The sequence below is a fragment of the Sminthopsis crassicaudata genome, chromosome 3 (assembly GCF_048593235.1).
Source record: "Sminthopsis crassicaudata isolate SCR6 chromosome 3, ASM4859323v1, whole genome shotgun sequence".
Classification (NCBI taxonomy): domain Eukaryota; kingdom Metazoa; phylum Chordata; class Mammalia; order Dasyuromorphia; family Dasyuridae; genus Sminthopsis; species Sminthopsis crassicaudata.
In genome coordinates this window covers 516291986-516315444 of record NC_133619.1, presented here as the reverse complement: position 1 = coordinate 516315444, position 23459 = coordinate 516291986, and the positions used below count along the sequence as shown (strand labels likewise).

The window sequence follows — 23459 nt, the reverse complement described above, 5'->3', positions numbered from 1 at the left end:
TTGTAGGTGAATACTTTCCTCATCTCTAGCTAATATTGCCTTCTTATAACCACCTTATATTACTTTTGTATGTATTTGTATATACTTTTTTGTACTTAAATGTTTATCACCTCAGTATTTGTATCCTCAGCATTTAGCACAATATCTGGTTTTTAATAAGCATGTAATAAATGTTTATTAATTGATTGACTGACTAGAGAAAGAACATCAGACAAAGAGAATTCCTTTCATGCCTGAAATTCTATCTCTTGACCCAGGGATGGAGAGAGATGAATCTAGAAATATTACCTGAGAACTTAAAGGCTTCATAGAATCTAGAGAAAAGCAAAGGCCACTTGAAACGTGCAAAGTTCACTACGTCTTCTTTGACTTTCTGAGGATCTGTTCTTCTATGGGCATAAATTCCCTGTGGTGGAAAGGAAAGACCATAAGACACATGCATATACGCTATACTGGAGACCTCATCTGATATTTATTGGTTCTTTTGAAGAAAAAGCTCAAAATTCAGTAATATTTGTAGAAAAACCTAGAGTGATAATGAAGTAGTGGTTCATTATCTTTTTCATCTTTAGATTTATCATTTAGATTTATTATAGATTTCTCATTAGATTTCTCATCCCCACCATCCCCACCACTATTATCATCTCTATCATCTTCACTATAACCAGCAACATCATCTTTAATAACACCATCCCATCATGCTCATCATCATCATCATTGCCTTTGACATCATCATCATCATCACCACTACCAATTTCCTTATCATAATCTTAACTGCCACTATCATTATTATCACCATCACTACTACTACACTTATCTGCATCAAAACTAACATCAAAAGTAGCATCTTCAATATCCCACCACCATCACCAACATTATTGTCTTTCCCATCACCACCATCACCATTCTTTTCTTCCTTATCTTCATCACCATCAACATTATTATCATCATTGATTTCTACCATATTTATTTTTAGAGTAGCAAGATGGTTTAATGGATAGAGCACTGAGCCTGAAATCAGGAAGACTCACTTTCCTAAATTCAAATCTGGCCCCAGATACTTAATAACTGTGTGCTCTTGGGCAAGTAACCTAATCCTGTTTGCCTCAGTTTCCTCACCTGTAAAATCAGCTAGAGAAGGAAATGCCAAACTATCTACTATCTATGTCAAGAAAAACCCAAATAGAATCATAAGAGTCAGACATGACTGAAAATTGACTGAACTGGTACTTATTCTCATCATGACCAAAAGCAGCAGCAGCAGCATCTCCAACTTTCATATCATCATCAACCAACTATGATTACCACAAGCACCATTCAGAACCATTATCATAAATATCACTAACACTATCATCATCAATAACACTCAATAACAACAGTTATGCAATATCTTATATTATCTTAGTGCTTTTTATTTTCTAAAGGCTTTTCAGCAATGCCTCATTTTCATTCTCTGAATCTCACTCAATCTTAAATCTGTGGCATCTTTGTTCTGCATTTCCAAGTAGTTTTTTGGGGCAGAGTCAAGATGATACAATGAGATCCAGTATTTTTATTTAGCTTTCCCAACACTCTCCCTCTACAACAAACTAGAATGTGTACCAAAACAAATTCTGATTAAGAAAGCCAAGAAAAAGTCATTTTTCTAGCCCAGGGCAACTTAGAAACACAGATCTCTCAACACAGTGATAAAAATTGGCCAGGAAAGCAGAGAGCAGCAGTGATGTCAAAATAGACAGAAGTGGTAGCAGGAAGTGCAAGCCATACTAGCATGGAATCTCTGTCACCCATTACCTAGTTCCATGACAGAAAGAAGCAGTTGTAGTCACAAGAGAACAGGAATATTACGTGTGTAAGGAGTAGGAAACAAGTTCCTAATACCTTGGTGTATGACTCTGAGCCTGGGAACAGAGAGGTGATTCATTTCTTAATTTAGTCCCATATATAAGTCTGTAATGGAATAAAGCAGGACTAAATCAAGGGAGAACTAATAGGTTAGTCATTCTGAACCTGCAGAACTTCCTCACAGGCTAACTGTAACTGAGTTTAGTAGCAATCTATTGAAACTCAACTACAGATGATTTAAACCAGGTTGGGAATATGCAGAGTGCAAACTAGGAGAGTAATGAGCAGACTTCTCTTCAGATCATAACACTTTCAAAACATTGACAGCTTATAAGCTCTCCTCATGAGTGAAAAGCAGTAGAAAGACATAAATGACAGAGATTCAAGCTAATCACTCCCTCTAGAGGTAAGCAGAGCTCAAACCAACATAGAGTCCAGAGTCAAGAAGTAGGCTGGAAAAATGAGTAAACAAAAACAAAAGAATTTGACCAAAAACTATAGTGATACGGAAGATCAGGACACAAACACAGAATAAGACAATGATTTGAAAATATCCAGAAGCAAAGTCTTAAAGACAAATATGGATTGGATATGTGTCCCAAAGGTCCTTAGATGAATTTTTTAAAAATTTTCTTAGAGAGCAAAACAACAACACTTTAAAATCAATTAAGAAAAGTAAAGGATAAATTGAGATAAAGTAATGAGAGCTATGCAAGAAACTTTTGAAAAGAGAATGAACAATTTAGCAAAAAAAATACAAAAATACAAGAAAATAACTACCTAAAAATAAAAATTGAGCATATTGAACAAAAAAGTACAAAAACTCATTGAAGAAAATAACCTCTTAAATATTGATTATCATTTAAATTTAAGTTAGGTTTAGTAGTATTTGAATTAAATTTAAAGTTGAACTTAAATTAATTTTTTGGACAACCAGCTATCATTAAGTTCGATTAGGCTTTTCACCCCTATTGTAAAATCATCTCACTATTTTGTCACATAGACAAGTTCGTTCTCTCAACTGTTCTACAATAGCTCACTTAATTTCGGGAAGTCTGGCTTTAATTCTTTTTGTCCGATTTGACTAGCTAAATAATTATGCAAAAGGTATAAGGTGTAATCTTTGCTTTTTATTGCTTTCAGGTTTTTTTAAGGATCTTTCAAAGTTCCCTCACAGTACTGTGGTTAAAAAGAAGCTAATGACTCCATGAGATATCAAGAAAGAAATAAAACAAAGTCAAAAAAAGGAAAAAATAGAAGAAAATGTTAAAACTCTCATAAGCAAAACAACTGTTGTCAAAAATAGTTTAAGGAGTGATAACTTGATTATTGTATTACCTGAAAATCATAAGTTAAAAAAAGAAGCTTGAACAGCATATTTCTAGAAACTATAAAGTTGTAGTTTTGTTTCTTCATTGCTTATGCTAATTCATTGTATTTCTTTTTATTCTACAACTTTTTGTAGATTATATGATAGTTTACTTAGAGAATCCTAAAACACCAATTAAAAAAACTAGTCTAAATAACACCTTTAGTAAAAATTCATGATATAAAATAACTCATGCTAATCATCAGCATTTCTATGCATTACCAACAAAACCCAGCAAGAAGAAATAAAAAGAGAAATTCATTTGAAATAACCACAGACAGTATAAAATACTTGGGAATCTACCTGGCAAGACACATACAGGAACTAAATAAACACAGTTAACAAAACATTCTTTACACAAATATAGAATTGGAGGACTATTAATTGCTCAAGCCATTATGCTTGATCTACATGTTATTTACAGTAATTTACTTGTTCAATGCCATACCAATCAAATTACCAAAGAATTACTATATACAGCTAGAAAAAAAATAACAAAATTTATCTGAAGGTTAACAAAAGGTTAAGAATACCAATGGAATTAATGAAAAAGTGATAAGGAAGGGGACCTTATAGTACAAGATCTCTAACTATATTAGGAAATTGTAATCATCAAAACTATTTGATATTGAATAAGAAAGAGAGTGATTGATCAGTAGAACAGATTAGGTGTACAAAATATAGAAGCTGATTACCGAGTCATTTGCCCATACTGGTAAGCAACAAAGCTGCGACTAGAATGCACACTTCTTGACTAACATCTATACTGATCCTTCCATAGCTTCCTTTCATCTGGAAACCCCAATGATCCTTTCTAGCTATGTTAACTTCTCACTATCTTGGAACCTTTACCTGTCTTGCAGATATCCCTCAATCTTTGCGTCTGCCTTCCCAAATGAATCACATCTCCTTTGGTCATTCTGCAAATCAGTAGCAGAGCCAAGACTTGAGTATAGTTCTTAAACATCATGACCAACTTTTTTTCTAAGAAAAATCCCTTGCCTCTAAGAATCTTCCAAAGGATCATCTGCCTACCTTTTTATGAGCAGCAATGGCAAGTTGGGCCCACTTCTCCAGGGTTTTTAGTGGTGTGATCTCCCTGTCTGGGATGTAGGTAGGGACCAGATTCAAGAGTCGTTCCAAGATCATCTCTGACCCGTAGTCAACAAAGTACTGCTGGGAAGCCAGTTCTGCTAGGTCATCTTCCTGGTAAGGAGAGAGAGAGAGAGAGAGAGAGAGAGAGAGAGAGAGAGAGAGAGAGAGAGAGAGAGAGAGAGAGAGAGAGAGAGAGAGAGAGAGAGAGAGAATATGAGAATGAAACCTCCTCCTCTGAGAAGACTCTCTTGTCTTCTCCAACCCAGTCTGAACCTCCCTTTCCCCTTATTCTTATGTAATAAGATCTTTAATAGGTTTATTTAGCTTTTAAGGATACAGTAAGCAAAATGCTAGACAGTTGTTGGGGAGAAGGGACAGAGCTGCTGGGGCATTAGAGTGGTATCTGTGGTAGAACTTTTCTCTCTTTTCCCTTGTCCTTCTTTCTCTCCTTCCTTCTCCTTATTGTGTTTCAATAAATTTGCTCTGAATTAAGTTAGATCTGGCTCATAATAACTTACATTTATATTGTGCTCACTTATACTTGGGAAACATTCTCCCATGTATGATCTCATCTGATTTTCAATAAGAGATAGGTAATATAAGGATTATTGCATTTATCTTAGAGAAAAAAAAAAATCTGAGGTTTAAAAATAGGAAATAAGATACCTGGAATCACATTCTCACTCCTGTCCTTGTGCTTTTTTACAGGATAATTTACTCTAAAGCATCCTCATTGCTATATAGCAACTATGCTCAGGATTTATCTACTGTGTATGGGGAGGAGAAATCATCCTAAAGAGGGACCAGAGAGACACTGAAAATGCCCATGCAAGCCTGAAGTGCCTCTCTGGTCTCACAGAAACAATCTATAGCTATTTGGTAATTTAAGACTCAAAAAGTGCTTTCCTTACAACAATCTGGTGAAGTAGGAAATGCCAGTTTTATTTTTGTATTTATTTATTTAACAAGATGAGTCAGATAGGCACAGGGATTTGTCCAAGTTTCCACAAGCTGAAAGAAACTTTGGACTCATAGCTCTTATCTTTTCCCTGTGGCCTAGATTTCTTTGTCTTGTGTTATTCTCTAATTTTTTTTTTTTTTTTTTTTTTCTTCTGCAGAGCAATTAGAGTTAAGTAACTTGTGCAAGATCACACAACTAGGAAGTGTTAAGTGTCTGAGGCCATACTTAACTTTAGGGCTGGTACTCCTGACTTTAGGGCTATCTATCAACTATGCCATCTAGATGCCTTAATTTCCTTAATTGTGAAAAAAATTTTCACAATATTTTTTGTGAGTTATATCTTCTGAATCAGACTGAAACTTTTCACTGATTATAGGAACAGCACCTGATGAGGACTTGTTGGATTAAATTGAAAAGCATAGCTATTTCATTGGATAAATATTTGAGACCAAATTCTGATTTGCACATGAATCTGTTGTGTCATCATGGGGTAGTTCTATCTGGACTATCCATGTTCTCTTCTGTAAAATGGAAAAATTAGATGAGATGGTTTCCCTCTAGTTCTAAAGTCCTTTTCAGCATTGAAATTCTATGCTTAGTCAAATGCTGAGGGGAGTCTAAGAGATGGTGCTGTTCCTGTAATCAGGGAACTTTCAATCTGATTCAGAAGATATATTCTATGTTCAAAGATTCCTCCCAGTTCTAATATTCTATGATCTATGGTCTGTCAATTAACAAGCATTTATTAAGCATCTACTATGTGCCAGGGAGTGTGCTAAGCACTGAGGACACAAAGAAAGGCAAAAACAATTCTTGTCTTCAGGGAGCACGGAAGAGGGAAACCATAATATGAAGTGATAAAATACAGACAAGTTATGTGTAGAGTAAATGGATGGTAATCTCAAAGAGGAATGCAATAACAGCTGAGGAAGGACAGGAAAAGGCTTCCTAGAGAAGTCAGGATTTGAGTTTAATCTTTAAGAAAGTTAGAGGAAGGGAGTAATCTAGATATGGTAGACAACTAGTCAGAGAGGTAAGAGAAATATCATCCTGATGAGGAACAACTGGATGGTAGCTGAATTGTAGAATGTATGGAAGGAAGTCATAAAGGAAAGGTAGAGACGGACCAAGAAATGAAGAGCTTAAAATGGCAAGCAGAAAGCTTTATATTTGATCATGGAAGTATTAGGGAGCCACTGAGGTTCAATGAACAGGAGAATAACATGATCAGACTTGGACTTGAGAAAAATCATCTTGGTAGCTGAATAGAGAATGGACTAGAGTTAGGAGAGATCAGTTAGTAAGGAGATCATTTAGAAGGCTATTGCAAATATTTGAGCAAGAGGATCTGAACTAGTTTGGTGGCTATGTTAGTGAAGAGAAAGAGATGATAGAAGACATGTGAAGATAGAAATGACAAGATTCCACAATGTATTAGACAGCTGGGTTGAATACAAGTAAAAAACAAAGATGTTAGGTATCATTTCTACCTTCACATGTCTTCTATCATCTCTTTCTCTCCACTAACATAGCCACCAAACTAGTTCAGACCCTATGTTTCTGGGAGGGTAAGGATCCCTAGAACTATTAGAGCAGTGGATGTCAGTATCTAGCTGTACATACATGTAGATACATAGCAGAAAGTCAGGTGATTGATCTGGTCTGGTCAAGTCACCAGGGGGTAATAACCACTAGTAAGAACCAGCTGCTGATCCGGATAATTAGACACCATTCTAAATCTAATCTCGTGGGGAAAAAATCTAAGAAAGGAGACATTTCCTATTCACAGGGAAGAAGTGAAAAGATTTATACTCTCAGGTTTAATCAATCCACCAACCTTTCCCATTTTTCTTCCTCATCACCAAAGGGTAATAATCTGGAAGAAAAGGTGAGCAGACTTACCTTCTCACACCGGTATTCCCCAAACTTCACCCCCCGTACAACTTGTTGGTAAATGAGGTTGGTGGCCACACTGTCATCACGGGGGTTGTGCCAGGGTGTAAAGATTTCCTTGCGGAAGAAAAGCCGCCATGGAGCATTGCGCTCCTGGGCTCCCTGCTCCTTGGCATACTGTTCACACTGGGAGATGGCATCCATGACATGATCATTCCCACTGCCCAAAGAAGACACCTGAACAGATGCAAGACAAGGTCAATGGTGAAGCAAAAGACCAAACGAGATAGCAAACCATGATATATTAAATGTCCTAACAACAACAATGATAACGACAATAATAATAATAGGATTGATGCAGGTGCCTTTAATATGTATGCAGTCTCTTTGATTTCCACCCACAGCTGAATAAAAATACCTTCAGGTGTTCCTAAAACTTTGAATTATCCTTAGCCTCTGACTCACACAGGTTGTCCCAAAACTACTAGGATGGTTTGAAGTTGTAATGATTTCAGAAGTACAAATGCTACAAATGTATAAAAATAACATTTGAAAGTCTAACAATTTACAATTTAAAACATTTCTGTTTCTTGTTACATTCCATATAACCATTATCTTGTTAGTCACCACTCTATTCAATTTCTGAACTTTACAAAAAAATTGCAGTAATTGCTATTCAGTGAATATATGCATTGATTGCAATTGTGGATTTACATCGTCTAAAGAATTAAGTCTTAGTGTCCACATGACAATTATGTCCTTACTTACAAGAAAAAAATCTAATGGAGAGATCAGTTGATAGAGATGACCTTCTCTACTAGTCCACTGCTCTGTCATCCAGAAACTTGCATGTAGAATGTTTACTGCAGAGTGCCCTGACTTATTCAAATGCAGATTTAAAATTTATCATTCAAAATTCCTCGAACTACATAAATGTAAAAGAAATTTAAATAAATTTCCAAAGGATAGGTTTTTGTAATCGTGTAGCATTTATATTTCTGATATTATTCAAACTAGTGCACTAAGACTTGGAATACCTTGTTTTATTTGTAAATGTACCAGGAATGTATTCCATCCATATTTTAGCCTCATTGAATCTAATTTCTCTCTTCCTTTAAGCCACAGATCAACCACCATCTTCTACATGAAGCTTTTCCTTATTCCTCCTACCTGCTGGTATCCTCCTTCCAATGATACCCTATATATCATTATTTCTTACATATCTACACTTATTTAATTTATCCTGTATTTTTATATGTATGTCTCATTTTCTCCATTAAAATGTAAACTGTTTTTGAGAAGGGATTGTTTCATTCTTTGTACTTGTATCCCCATTGTTTAGTGCCTGTTGATTGATTATTCCGAACTAGGGAAATGTCATATTCTGCCACTCCCATCCTTGCCAACAGTACATAAGTTTTTTGAGATCAGACAACACAGATTTTATCACTATATATCCCAGCACTGAATATGCTCTCTTCCTCATTTTATTGTTGTTCTTCAGTCCTGTTTGATTCTTCGTGACCTCATTTGGGGTTTTCTTGGCAAAAACACTTGAGGGGTTTGCCATTTTCTTCTCCAACTCATTTTACACATAAAGAAATTGAGGCAAATGGGGTTAAGTGACTTGTCCAGGATCATGTAACTAGTGAGTATCTGAGGCAATTTTGAATTCAGGTCTTCCTGATGCTAGGCTCAGTACTCTATCCACTGCACTGTTCAGTTGCCTCCTATCTCTTAGTCTCCTGGGCTCCCTGCTCCTTGGCATACTGTTCATAATTGTTGCTTAATGAGTTAAATGTCGAGTTACATGTCAGTGCTTTTTTTATTTTATTTTTTTCCATAGCAGGTATAAAGTTCTTGTCGTCTCTCAATTGGAATCCTTCTCTGGGAGGAGGTCTCTTTTCTGTAAAATCTTTTCTCTTAGGAGCTCTGAATCTCCTCCAGCTCTTGTCCTTCCCCAATCTAGACTCCTTCCCAACTCTGGCCCAGAGTAGACTAACTCCTTGCTCAATGTTGTCTTCTTTTATCCTCCCAGAGAATGGGCGTGTGAGAACTCAAGGGCTTGTGGGAAAATTACTTCAACCAATGAACTTGCTTCTTTTAAAGATTTACACTCCTTTTCAGAAGTTCAAAGGGGTAAACTCCCCTTAAAGGCTGGAACCAAATGTGTGAACTAGAGAATTGTTAAGTACTGATTTAGCACTTAGTAAGGACCTAACAAGCAGGAGTAATAAAAATAAAATTAACAAACAACTCACATTTCTAGAGTACTTTAAGGTTTACAAAACACCTACCCTATAAGGGAGGGAATATAAGATTTATTACCATAATTTAAAAGATGAGGACATTGAGGCTCAAAGTATGAAGTGATTTGCTCAATTCCATATAACCAGAAAGAGACAGAAGCACTAAGTTTTGTGATTCTAAGCCCAGCACACATTTCACTGTACTATGTTGTCTCTCTATGAAACAGTATCAAAAAGTATCACTCTAAAGCTAAAGGGAAGCTCAGAGATCATACAGTACAACTCCCATATTTAGGCCCACAGCAGGAAAATATTTTGCCCAGGACTACATGAATAGAAAGTGTGTGCATTCGTGTAATAGGGGGATAATTATATAACATAATATATAATGTAATTATGTAACTCTCTAAAGTCTCTTTGAGGGAAATTTTTTATTTTATTTTTATCACATAAAAACCAATTATTAAACTAGAATTCAGGTTTTTCTCCTTTATTTCTACATTTAGGTTCCCAGCCCTTATCATCTCTGAAAGATGTGATTGATTGATGAGATTGCCCCTTTTTTCTAGAACAAGTTCCTTCATCTTGGGATCTTGGACCCCACCCAACTAAGAAAACTTAATTCTGTTTAGACTATAAAGAGAATCCAGTTTAGACAAGTTCTTTCCCCAAGGAAATAAGTCCCTATCTTTACTAGAGTGTAAGGTGACTTAGCTCAAAAATGAGAAAACATCCAACTGGTGTGGATGGAGATGAATTCCTCTATGCAGATTGCTGGTGACAGCTGAGTCTCATGAGCCAGCCACATTCTCGGCAAAAAAGAGGGAAGATTTCTAGCCCACCCCGTCCACCAATCAAGACTGATTTTCACTTGTCAGGAATATTCCCTTTCCAAAAATATTTAAGGCTTTCAAGCTTTAAGTGGTTTTGTCTTGGCTTCTGAAAGAAACCACTGATCATCAAATTATTTATTATTAACTAACCTAATTAATAAAATGATTACTTATTGTCCAGAAATTCTGTCTCTTGAGTATCTCCAGAATGTTCTAATATCTCTTTTGATTGTTCCCCATGTCTGGAACATTCCTTTCTGGTTGTTCCCCATGTCTGGAACATTCTTCCTCCTCCACTCTGATTATTGTCCTCTCTGGCCTTCTTTAAGTTCCAACTAAAATCTCATCTACAGAAAACCTTTACCAACTCCTCTTAATTCTAGTGCTTTCTTCTGTTAATTGTTTCCTATTTATCTTGTGCATAGCTTGTTCACATATATGTTTTCATATTGTCTCTCTTATTAGATTGTAAGCTCTTTGAGGGTAGGATCTTTTTTTTTTTTTTTTTTTTTTTTTTGTATCTCCAGCACTTAGAACAGCTCTGAGCACAAAATAGGCGCTTAATAAATGTTTATTGATTGACTGATATTCACAATAACCCTGTGAAAAGAGCTATTACTGTTCTCATTTTACAGATAAAGAAATGAGGTGGAACACAGTTAAAGGACTTGTCCAGAACATGTGTCTGAAGTCAGATTTGAACTGCTCTTCCTGACTCCAGGTCTTGCGCACTCTACTACACCATTTGTCTCAAAAAACAAGACTGACAAAAATCCCTGACTACATTTCTTTTTCCCTTGAGAGTTTGCAAAAGGTTTTTTCTGCACCATCTTATGGGAACTTCACAAAGTTCCTAAGAGGAAGGCAGTATCGGTGCATTTTAGCCTAAGAACTGAAGAAATTAAGAGATTTGTGTTCAAGTCAGAGTTCCAATTAATCTAATTAAGCACCTATATTAGCTATGTGCCAATTTGACTGAACAACAGCAACAATAGTTGTGTGAGCCTTCTCAGGATTGTTTTCTCCTCTTTTATAAAAGAGAGTGACTTACACTGGTATGATCTTTCACAAGGGGGCTGTGAAAATAACATGTAACTGGCAAAAAAATTATGGACATGTGAGCTTTTTAGTATTATCCCCATTTTACAAAGGATGAAACTGTGATTCAGACAGAAGTGCTTTGCCCACAGTCAAACAGCTGGTGAGTGGGATCCTGGGACTTGAACAAAGGTATCCTGTGTGCATCAAACACATCCTGAATCTGAGAAGCACAAACCTTATCAAACAGGGCAATGTAGAGAGAAAACCCAAAACGGTCTCTGAGCGTTATCTTGTCTGCAAGGGAGTTACAGAGCTCTCGGGCTGTTGTCGCCGAGTCAGCCAAGAGGGTCTTGGTGGTCCCATCCATAAACGTCACAGGCAACATGATGGGCTTCTTGGATTTTGTAGCCTATGGATTTTTAGGGTAAAATAAAACCACAAAGTTAGTGTTGAAAGAGATTTTGAAAGAGGTACTTTTTAGGTATCAAATATCAGCTGTCTTTCAGCTCTTGGAATATAGAAGATCAGAGCTGGAAGGGTCTCAGAAGACAGGATAAGATCTCAGTGAAAGAAAAGGCACCATAGGCATTATGCTCCTGCGCCTTTTGCTCCTTGGTATACCGCTCATTCTGGGAGATGGCATCCATAACAGTTATTCCCACTGCCCAAGGATGACACCTGAACAGGGGTAAGACAGGGGATTTCAAAGGGTCCACAAAATATTAGAAGTATAAGAGACTAGAGAACATAGAATATCAGAACCTAGGAAGTTAGAGCTAAAAGGGACCACAGCACATAAAATGTCAAAACAAAAACAGATCTTATAAATCATCTATTTCACCTTCATTTTATAAATGAGGAAAATAAGCTCCAGAAAAGGCAAATGACTAGTCTATGATTCCTTCTAGAGTTGGTACAGAGTCACAAATAGATCCTGGGTATCCTGCTTTCCAGACCAGGACTTAATCCATTAGATTATACCCTCTTGCTTTTTGACTGAATAAAAGTATGGTCTCTTCTGTTTTAATCATATAGTATTTGGCTTATAGCTATGGAAATCAAATTAGGTACATTCCTTACATGAGCCAGGATTCACTTTTGAGTTTGATCTTCAGCCTGGGCAGATAGGCCTTTGAAGGTGCTACCATACTAATCTGACCAACTCTACTGCTGGAAGGGAGCTAGAGGGCATACCTGCTTCTCCTCTCAAGATCCTTTTATCTTCCCATTTCTATAATTGTATTTTCACAGATAGCTTTGTGGAGATAATATAGTCAGGACTATTGTCTAATCTAAGAAAATAACTCTAAAGGTGGGAATTACTTGTTGTGAAACTTAAATAAAGTCAATGACCCTGTCACAGAATCACAGCATCTCAAAATTGGAAGAGAATTCAGAGGGCATCTTTTTCCAAAATCTAGATTACACTTTTTTCCTTGGTTCCAGAAAGCAAAACTAATAGTGATGGGCGGACACTGATGTTAATGTAGTAAAATATCTGTAAGCTGATTCAAGAACTGAAATAACTGTGAAAAAGAAAGCTTAATAAATTTTTACCATTAAAAAAAAAAAAAAAAAAGAGTGATGGGTGGAAGTTACAAGCCGGTGGATTTAGACTTGATATCAAGAAAAATCTCATAACAAGTAGATCTATTCAGAGGTGGAATGGGTTTCCTCAGAAGTAAATGACATTAATCACACATTTCTCTAATGTTTTAAAGAGTACCAAACTCTTCCCTCAAGAAAACCCTATGAAGTAAGTAACACAAGTATTATTAGTTTCATTTTACAGATGAGGAAATTAAAGCTAAGGGAGAGAAAGGGATTTGACTAACATCATACAACTAACAGATAGCAAAGCTGAGATTTGAACTCAGGTTGCCTGCCTCCAAGTTCAATTCTTCCCATCACACCAAGTTAGGTTCCCTTTTCCCAGAACTTTTCAAATAAAGACTTAATATGTTAGAAATTCTATACAGGGGATTTCTGCTCAAGTATGGGCTAGACTGCATTCCCTTTAAGATTCCTTCCAACTCTGAGATTCTGTGATTTTTAGGCAGGTAGGAGGGTAAGGCAGTGCTCTGGCCTTTGAATGTAAGCTCCTTAAGGACAGAAACTATTTACTTTTGTTTTGGATTCCCAAAGCTTAGCACAATTCCTGGCTACATAATAGGTACTTGATAAATGCTTGTTTGTTTGCTTCCTTTCTCAACAGATTTATTTATTTTTTTCTATTTATTTATTTATTTATTTGTTTGTTTGTTTGTTTGTTTGTTTGTTTATTTATTTATTTATTTATAAAATTTCCCCCAAATTATTATTATAACTTCTTTTTTGTGTGTGTGTGTGTTTTTTTTTAATTTTTATTTTATTTTATAATTATAACATTTTTTGACAGTACATATGCATGGGTAATTTTTTACAACATTATCCCTTGCATTTACTTCTATTCAGATTTTTTCCCTTCCTCCCCCAACCCCCTCCCCCATATGGTAAGCAGTCTTATATATGTTAAATATATTACAGTATATTCTAGATACAATATATGTGTGTAGAACCGAATTTTTTCTCAACAGATTTATTAATGTGGTAGGCAGTTACAGGCTCCAACTTTCACAAAGCCAGCTCAGCTCATACCTGGAGTTCCAGCCAGCTAGGGGGCTGGGTCCTGGTCCCATTCACAAAGGTCCTCCTCAGTCTCTCTTCACAGTAGGGGGCATAACCAGGTGGGCCCCCATTCATATAGTTCCTCAGATACTGTCAGATATAAAAAGACATCATGATGAGCAGTGAATGGTAAGGGATAAAGTTGTATTCAGTATTGGAAGGAAGGGAATCATAGATTTAGAGCTTGGGATAGCCTTAGGACTCATCTTATTCACCTTTCTCCCCATTTATAAATGGGGAAACTGGGACCAGAAGTAATGACTTGCCCATGATGCTAAGTTGTAAGTAGCAGAAAAGGGTTTCAACCTAGAGTCTCTGACTCTAAAGCCAGTGATTTCTTTCCACTGTATTGTGGCACCTTAATGAGGGTATGATGCTTCCCACACAAAGGGTCAGGATGCTGTAGCATAAAATCAAACCTATTCCCAGCATTCTTTAAGACAAGGGCTTCTAGGCAGTAGGGTGGAAGATGGACTCTACAATATCTGAGGACAATCCTGGGTGCCTAATGTCATTGACTAATGGGACTCTTTCACACTTGAAGAAAGAAGCAGTAAATAGAGGCATCTCAGTCCCACAGGACTGGATAATCTGAATCTTTCCCAACCACCCTAGTCCAAAAAAAAAAAAAAAGAATCTCCCTTTCCTTTGAATACCCACAACACAATATCTAAAATTCCTAAGGATGGGAACTTAAATTTCTAAAGAGCTTTGCTGTTTACAAAGGATTTCCTCATAACTTGGAATCCAAACCCACCTCTTCCATGGCTCAGATTAGTGCTATTTCCTCTCCTTCTACCACATCACCCTTCCCAGAAAACATCCCACTAAGCACGTGCTGCCTTGTGGTGGCTCCGGCTCTCCTGCCTGACCCAGTTGGTCAATCCACAAACATTTCCTGGAGTCTGCTCCCAGCCCTAGCAAAGCTGCCTCCCATGTTGGAGAATGAGGTCTGCCAACACTTTCCACTGAGGTCATCTGACATGGAGATCAGTTGATTTTTAAACCAGTTTGGGGGAGACAAAACATATGTGAATAAGCGAACTAGCAGTATGGAAATCACAGTATGGAAAAGGCAATGCTGCACTGAAGATGAGAAAGCCAGACAGCTGGTCCTAGCTCTGGAATGTGCTAGCAGGAAGCCTTTCCAGACCCTTTAATGCTGGAATCTTCCCTCTATTTATCCCACAGAGAGCTTGTTTGTACAGTCATTGTTTGTACATGGTACATAGCATGTTGTCTCCTTTATTAGATTGGGAGTTTGTTGAGAGTAGGGGCCAGCTTTTTATCTTTATTTGTACCTATAGTGCCCAGCGCACAATAGGATCAGAAAAAATAATTATAAAGTACTTAACACAGTGCCTGGAACATGTATGTGTGTGTATATATACATATATATTGTTGTTGTTCTTCATTTTCAAAGAGGACCAAAATGACATCACATGTTAGAATTCAATTATAATGTGTCTGACTGTTGCTGATCAGACCAGTACGAGTTCAGAATGCTCTGCCACAAGTCAGACACAAATAATTCATATAAATATTTAGGGTAGCTTCTCTAATTTTGGATATTTCATGTTTCTTTTGGGCTAATTCAATTCTGCTTTGCTCTTAAAGGACAGCACCTTTTCTAACGAGGCATACCATGCTGAGCCATCCTATGCCAGTGTCTCCCATGTCATACAATCAATTCTAAAGTTCTTAAGAAATAGAGAGTCCTTGTATTACTTTTTCTGACCACATCATGAGCACTTGCCCTGTGTGATTTCTCCATAGAATAATTTTTTTTTTTAAATCAGGTGTAGAATTAGTCTATTAAGGAGGACTCTGGCAAGAATCTTGCTAGCAATGACTAAGGAATTCACACCCTTTGTGATTATCACAGGACAATCTATTCCTTTTACCTTTATAAAGATGGACAATGGCAGCATCCTTGAACTCTTGGGGCATAACTTCTTGCCATATAATGTGGAAAATTCAATTTGTATGCACAATGGACCCCCCCCCCCCAACCTTGTAAATCTCATCTGGAATAGAATCAGCACTCAGTGCTTTACCACATGAAAGTAACCTAATGGCATTCAAAACCTCTTCTTCAGTTGGAACTTCAGCTATGGAGTGATTGATTTCAACTTGAGGTGAACTAAATGATCAATAGCTTCAGCTATTGAATCAGCATTTGGTGACGGTCTGTTGAGAACACCATGGAAGTGTTCTCTCCTCATCTCTCCAGGACCATGTCCTTATCACTAATCAATCTGGTACCATCAGCACTGAATAATTGAGATGCACCATAGGTTTTTGGGCCAAAATATCCTTCAGGGTATCATAAAAAAACTCTTTGGATTATAATTATGAGCATAAAACTGAATTTCTTCCTTTTTAGTGAGCCAAGAATCCTGCATTTCTCTAAGTTTCAATTGTACTTTATTTTTAATGCAATTGAATGCTACCTTCTTAGAGAACATCCTATCGATTTAGTGGCTTCTGAACTTCCCCATCATTTTCATCAACCAGTCTGGTTTGATGTTTGTGAATATTCTGACCCAGATGAGTCTCAAACCCTACAGTGGGTTAGAGGGGTGACTTCCCTGATGGAATGGGAGATGAAAAAAATTTGTTCCAATGGTCACGCAGGAAAGTGAAACAGCTGCTGGGGAGCACTTAGAGCTTGGTTGGACATCAAAGACACCAAGATCATCCACTGCATCTTACACATGTATGTGTATACATATATACACACACATATCATTATATATATACATATATATGTATATATATATATATATATATATACATGTAATATATAATTATTGTTATATATAGTAATTACTGTATTATATATATATATATATATAAACTTAACTATCATTATAATAATAATTATTAAGTACTTAGCAAATATTCATGAACAGAATGCTTTTCTTTGTATCCCAATGTTTAGTATGGTACCTACCACATAGTAGACAATTAATGTTTCTAACTTCTTCTCTAGATCTCAGTCTTTTTTGTAAAATAGAGAAAGCAATCTCTTTTTTTTCTGAGGCTGGGGTTAAGTGACTTGCCCAGGGTCACACAGCCAGGAAGTGTTAAGTGTCTGAGACCAGATTTGAACTCGGGTCTTCCTGAATTCAGGGCTGGTGCTCTATCCACTGTGCCACTTAGCTGCCCCGAGAAAGCAATCTCTACCCTATCTAAGATTATTTTGTAAACCCCAAAGAAGGAAATCAATGTGAGCTGTTACACTAATATGTGATAATTTGAGGCAATTCACATCCTTGACACTGGTGATCTGTCTTGTCTGCTTGATCCTGCTTCATCAAGGCCAGTTAATACTGAATCAAATATAAATTCTGCTGCCCATCAGAATTGGATTTTGAAACCCAGAGATCCCTTGTTCACAGTGTTACAAAATCACTTTCCTCTGCCCCGCTCTGTGAACATGTATATCTCTTTCGGAATCTACCCATTTAAATCTAGATGGAAGTTCCATCTGTGTGTTCCTAGGAAAATGAATTCCCTTTAGAGGGAGACTCATGGGTCTGTGAGTCAACAAATAATGGAAGGAAAGGACCAGGAAAGCCAAGCTCAGTCAATCATTACTAATCAATTACTAATGAAACTTTATCTCGACCTTGTTATTTCTTCTCTAAGAGAGAAATGCTGAGGTGCTCTCTCTCCACTTATAACACCTGAGAAAGAAGAATGCCCTTTTCGCCCTACATTACCTTAACAAACTTTGCAGAAGGTGCGAAACACCCCACACACAGGGATACCAGGATCCAGCCCCGGGCATAGCTGCTCTTGGAAGGATTATGGGTGAGCTGCTTGCAGATCTGACAGTATATTTCATCTCTAGAAAGTGCAAGGTTTGCAGGGTTACTTAGTGAATAGAGAACATAATATGGATGAAGGATTGAGGAGGCTGAGATTAAAATGTGCAATAAGCCATAGATTCCCTAAAGAGTATGTGACATCAATATCATCATCATCATTACAATAATAGTAATAGCTAGTATTTATATTGTACTTAAGGTTTACAAATGCTTTTTGCCTAAGTTAATAATCAATCAACAAACATTTATTCAGTGCCTATCACAATGCTAAATGCTAGAGACACAAAGAAGGGGCAAAAGCCAATCCCTGCCCCCAAGGATCTTATGGGGGGATACCATGTGCAAATGATTATGTACAAAGTATATTCAAGATAAATAGCAAATGATTATCAGAGGAAAGGCACTGAAATGAAGGACTGAGAGGCTTTCTGTAGAAGGTGGGAATTTAGTTGAGGCTTAAAGGAAACCAGAAAGGTCATTAGTCAGAGCAGAGGAGGAAGAGTGTTCCAGACACAGGAAACAGTGAAAATGCCCAAAGTCAAGAGATGGAGTGTTTTGTTCATGGAATAGCTGGAGGTCAATGTCATTAGATCAAAGAGTACTTGTTGGGAGTATCAGTTGAGAAGACTGAAGAGATGGGAGGGGTAGGCTTTTAAGGGCAAACAGAGCACTTTGTATTTAATCCCGGAAACAATAGGAAACCACTGAGTTATATTGAGTTGGAGATCATGATATTCTGATTGGACCTACATTTTAGGAAAATCACTTTGGTGGCTAAATAGAAGACTGATTAGAGTGGAAGAAGGCTTGAGGCAGGCTGACCTACCAACAAACTATTGCAATAATCCAGGTGATGAGGGCCTGCACCAGGATAGTGTTAATGTCAGAGGAGAGAAGGAGGCTTATTCAAGAGAAATTCCAGATATAAAATTGACAGGCTTTGGCAAGAGATATGGGAGATAAGAAATAGTGAGGAATTCAGAATGACTCCTACTTAGGTTGTGAGCCTGTTTTCTATCTTTACAATTCCGGGAAGTAAGGTTTATTATTTTTATACTCATTGTTACAGTTGAGAAGACTAGCCTAAGGGAGATAAATGACTTGTCCAGGGTCACACAATATGTAAGCATCTAAGGTGGAATTTTAACTCAGGTCTTCCTCGCTCCAAGCCCTGGCTTTAATCACTATGCTACCTAGCTATCTACCCAATGAGCCTGTTCTGGAAATATATATGGATATGACTTCAGCAAATCAAATTACATTCCCTTGGGACATGAGGTATCATTGGCTTAAATAATAAAGAGAAAAGGGACCCAAATTTGAGGCTGGACTCCATGCCAGGTAGATAGGTAGCATATTGCAGAGTACTAGGAAGACCTGCTAACTTATCAGCTGAATAATCCTGGGCACAGCTAGAAATGTTTGAGTGTTATCACCATCAGACTGGGACAGTCTCACTCTGTTCTTCAAGGAGGAAGGTTCTGTTCCTTCAGAACCATGAGCATCTGCCCTAGGCTAGGGGAGGGGGAATGGATACCTTGTCCTGTGCCCACAATGCCCACAGGGCTACAAGAATTGAGGTTGAGATTTTAGTTTGTTTCATTCATCCTTTTCATTTGTAGATTTGGGTGGTAGAATCCCAAGGTCTTGGAGCTTGAGCCATAGTGACCTTGGAGCCAAAATTCCAGGTTAATTGTTGTTACTTACCCAGAAGAGAATTCTGAGAAACCAAAGTGCTAGGCTTAGGCTTGGAACACAGTGGGACTAATGCTATATAGAAACTGAATTAAGCTGTGAACCTAATCTTCCTTTCCTTCCCAAAGGCTGAGATAGTATATGGGGAAATTGTATCCTCCTGCCCACTCCCTGTCCATGTGGAGAGAACATTTGTATGTTTGCTCTTTTAATACAAGTAAATATTCCTCTATAAAGGCTAATCTGATTAGACTGCTAATATTGCAGGAACACAATTGCTGGGAACTTCAGTCATTATCAGATACTAGACACCCTCAATCCCCATAAGGATTCTGGAGAACTCTATGGAAAGAAAGGAAATATAGCATCTGCTCTTCAGGCAGGAGGGCCCAGAGTGGTTACAACTGCACTAAAAACATTAGTAACTTAGAATTAGGAAAGACAGAATTTTTGATTCACAGAATCTTAAGCTCTCAGAAGGAGTATTTAGTCAGAAGGAAATAATATGACATCTCTGGCAGGGATCCTCTTTGAATACCTTCAGAAATATGGAGCTTTCTACATCACAAGGCTGCCCACCTCACTTTTGAGAGAAGCTCTAATTACTTAGATTGAGCTTTGAAGATGGTATTACTACAATACCCACCCATCAGTCCTAATTCTGTCCTCTAGGGCTGAGTTGAACAAGTGCTCTCACTTTTTCTCTAGACCAGCCCTTCTGAAGTTTGAAGGTTCCTAGCCCTCCCTTCATTCTTCTCTCCTCCATACTGCCTCCTGTTCCTGAATACCTCAGGGCAGGCCGTAGGATGCCATTTCCAATGATGAAGTGAAGCTTCTCCAAGTTAGAGGTGGGCCGGTCCTCCAGCATACTGTTGCCCTGGACTGTGGACTCCCCATCATGCAGTCTCTTGGTCACCTAAAGGGTTAGAAGACAAAACGGGGGTGGGGGGAAGAACCCAGAAGCAATAAATGAACTGGCAACTTTATCTTTGACCATGAGTCTCCCTATTTCTTCCAAATTTAATTGGTAGAACTGAGTCAGATCACTGAGGTGAAACAGGTTTGAAAAAATGCTATTGATGTTGTTTAAAGCACGAATTAAACATTTTTCCCCTCCAATGTCCCCTCCACATAAATGTGATAATAATTTTCCTAAAGTATCACATCACTTCCCTGTTCAAGAATTTTCAGTGGCTCTCTACTATATATGTATATACTGTGATCTATGCTTCTTAGCATTCATTAACTTCATTGAAGACTAAGCTTCTTTATAGCCCTTTTAGGGAAGCCTTTCCTGATTTGTCTCTCTTCTGCCTTTCCTGATTTGTCTCTCTTCCTCCTTGAAGTCCTGATTTTTCCTGCCTATAACCATTATTTCTTGCCATCTTTCAGTAGTTTCCTAGAGATAAGGGCCATTTTCTGACTTGTCTGTATCTCCCATGGCTAGCACAGGGCTTTGTGCAATTTAAAACAAAAAAAAGATAAACTATAGTATGGAAGTTCCCAAAGGAGAAAATCTCTCTGCCTATACAAATGTGTCTCTTCTCTGCAACTTATAAATTTAGAGGTGTCAAACCTCTCAAGTACAGAAACTAGGTTAAAATGTAATCAGGAAATATTTAACAAAATAAAGTACAACAGGACATAAATAATGATCATATATAGTTTTCTAAGTCAATATACAGTCTGCAGGGATCCTTGTATATAGTTAATGGCCTCTTATATTTATATGAGTTTGACCCTGCTGACCTAGAGCAGGATGGGTTAAGTAAGTGACTTATGCAGAGTTTTACAGTCAGAAGAACCTGATCCTGGGTCTCTCAGACTCAGATAGTAGTTCATTTACTAGCTGTGTGACTCTGGGCAAGTCACTTAACTCCAATTATCTTGCAAAAATGATAATAACTACCTCTTACTTTATATGTAGTTAGCAATTAATATATACTTGTTGAATCAGATCAATGGAGGAAGAGAGGGACATATGTATAAAATATAATAATTTCCTAATCACATCACTGTGATCAGTGTAGAATACAGTAGAATAACTACAAAGATAGTAATCTTCCCTGCCTAGAAGCAGCCACGTGGTGTAGTAGATAAATAGCTGAGTCTGAAGCCAGGAAGACTTGAATTCAAATTTGGTGTCAGATAGTTGAGTGACCCTGGGAAAATCTGTCTCAGTTTCTCGAACTATAAAATGTCAATAGTACCTACCTCCTAGGATTGTTACAAAGCTTAAGTACGATGAAATTTGTAAAGCATTTAGCACAATGCTTGGTACAAAGTAGGTGCTTAATAAATACTTGTTCCCATCTTTAAAATTTCCTGGCGTTCTTCACTTGAGTTTTCTCCCTGGATCTGTCCCTATTCTACCTGATACTATGCTCATTTTTATCTGAATAAAACATAAGCTGCCCTTACCTCTTCAGTCAACTTTGATTTTTTCTTCAGTGTCAGATGGACCAATTTATGTCTCACACTGCTCTTCTTGAGGCCATCTGAATGTCCGCCCTAAAAGAGGGAAGAAAGATTTAGTGCAAAGGATTGGCCTGAAACAAGCTATTGGCATAAGGTAGACATGAAAAGGAGACAGTCATGGCTTGGGAAGGAGAAGCTGGAGCACTGAAGGGCCTGGCTCTGTCACTGACTCATTGTGGACCTTGGTCAAGTCATTGCTCAAGAAATTTCAGAGGTTCCCTATTGTCCCTAAAAGAAAATAGAAATTGCTCAGCTTGGCACTTAAAGCTTTGAACAATCTGACTCTAGAGGTTCCTGCTTGTGACTCTTGTATATTTTCTGTTTTAGCCAAAATTGGCCTAGCTGATGTTCCTCATGGAGAGTTAGTGTTTAAAAGTTACCTTCCTGGGATAGAATAAACCTATTTCTCCCATCCTGTATGCTATCCTACCATACCCAGACTGGCAGAAGTGGAAAAGATGGAAAACAATTTAGAGTAACAAGAGAAAGTGGATTTTATCCTGAACCCCAAAAGAACCACACCCCTACTTTAAATTTCTAATTTGTAAAAGTAAAATAATTCTAATCCAAGATCCCTCAAGAAGACAGGAAAGCAAGGAAGTGAATTCCACACTATATCTGGCCTTCTCCTCCTCCCAACAAAAGTAGAAATCCAGGCTCTTTAGTTGGGGATCTTCATATTAATCTATATACCCTATTATACATAGGCCTTTGCTACAAATGTACAAATTAGGAATCACTGAAGTGTTGAATAATATAAAGAATAGGTCATATTTGTTTGCATAGCAATTTACAACCAAAAAAACCTTTCTTAAAAATCTCATTGGGAACTCACAACAAGTACAATAATTAATGCCATTTTATAGATGAGGCAATTGATCAGTAGCGGAAAGGACATGCTTTGTTGAATAGGCAATAGTATAGGCTGCTCCATGCACTGTGTGGGCAGATAGTGCCCACCTCACCTCGCCCTCGCCTTGAAGGGCCTGCAGCTCCCTCTTGTAAGTCTTCTTCCCAAGGGTCTCATAGATCTTGGTCATCACGGGGATCTTCTCACTGCCGTCACTCATTGCAGTATGGTACTTGGGCTCAGGGAGGTCGCCCATAAACCGAAGGATGGTGATCCACACTGCCAGTGCTGCCTGTTTAGGCAAGTGAACCAGACATTAAGGCAACTCCTTTAAAACAATGAGTTAACCTCAGATTTGTGTGATGCTTTCTATTTACAACTTGTTCTTAATGGGAGGATGGCAGCAACATGGCCTAATGGACAGGGTGCTAGACTTAGAGACAGGGAGACTTGTGTTCAAATCCTACTTCACTTACTACCTATGCTGGTTAGTTGGTTTTTAGTAGTGTCTGACTTTCTGTGACCCCATTTGGGGTTTCCTTGGCAGAGATATAGGAGTGGCTTGCCATTCTCCATCTCATTTTTGCAGAATGCAAACCTGCACACAGGGTTCTTCCCAGGGTCAAACAGCTAGTAAGTGAATGATT

General features: G+C 37.7%; 1 protein-coding gene across 1 annotated transcript in view; it reads right to left on the bottom strand.

The window, feature by feature from the left end:
• The window catches only part of MYO7A (myosin VIIA), a 152982-nt gene that overhangs the window by 40519 nt on the left and 89004 nt on the right, over positions 1–23459 (bottom strand). Inside the window, exons 25-33 of the mRNA XM_074304138.1 lie at positions 22928–23104; positions 21906–21995; positions 20273–20400; positions 17682–17808; positions 13924–14043; positions 11522–11695; positions 7173–7400; positions 4250–4420; positions 289–406 (exon numbers count right to left, since the gene is read on the bottom strand). Of these exons, the coding sequence (XP_074160239.1) occupies positions 289–406; positions 4250–4420; positions 7173–7400; positions 11522–11695; positions 13924–14043; positions 17682–17808; positions 20273–20400; positions 21906–21995; positions 22928–23104 (1333 nt within the window). The remainder of the gene's footprint in view (positions 1–288; positions 407–4249; positions 4421–7172; positions 7401–11521; positions 11696–13923; positions 14044–17681; positions 17809–20272; positions 20401–21905; positions 21996–22927; positions 23105–23459) is intronic.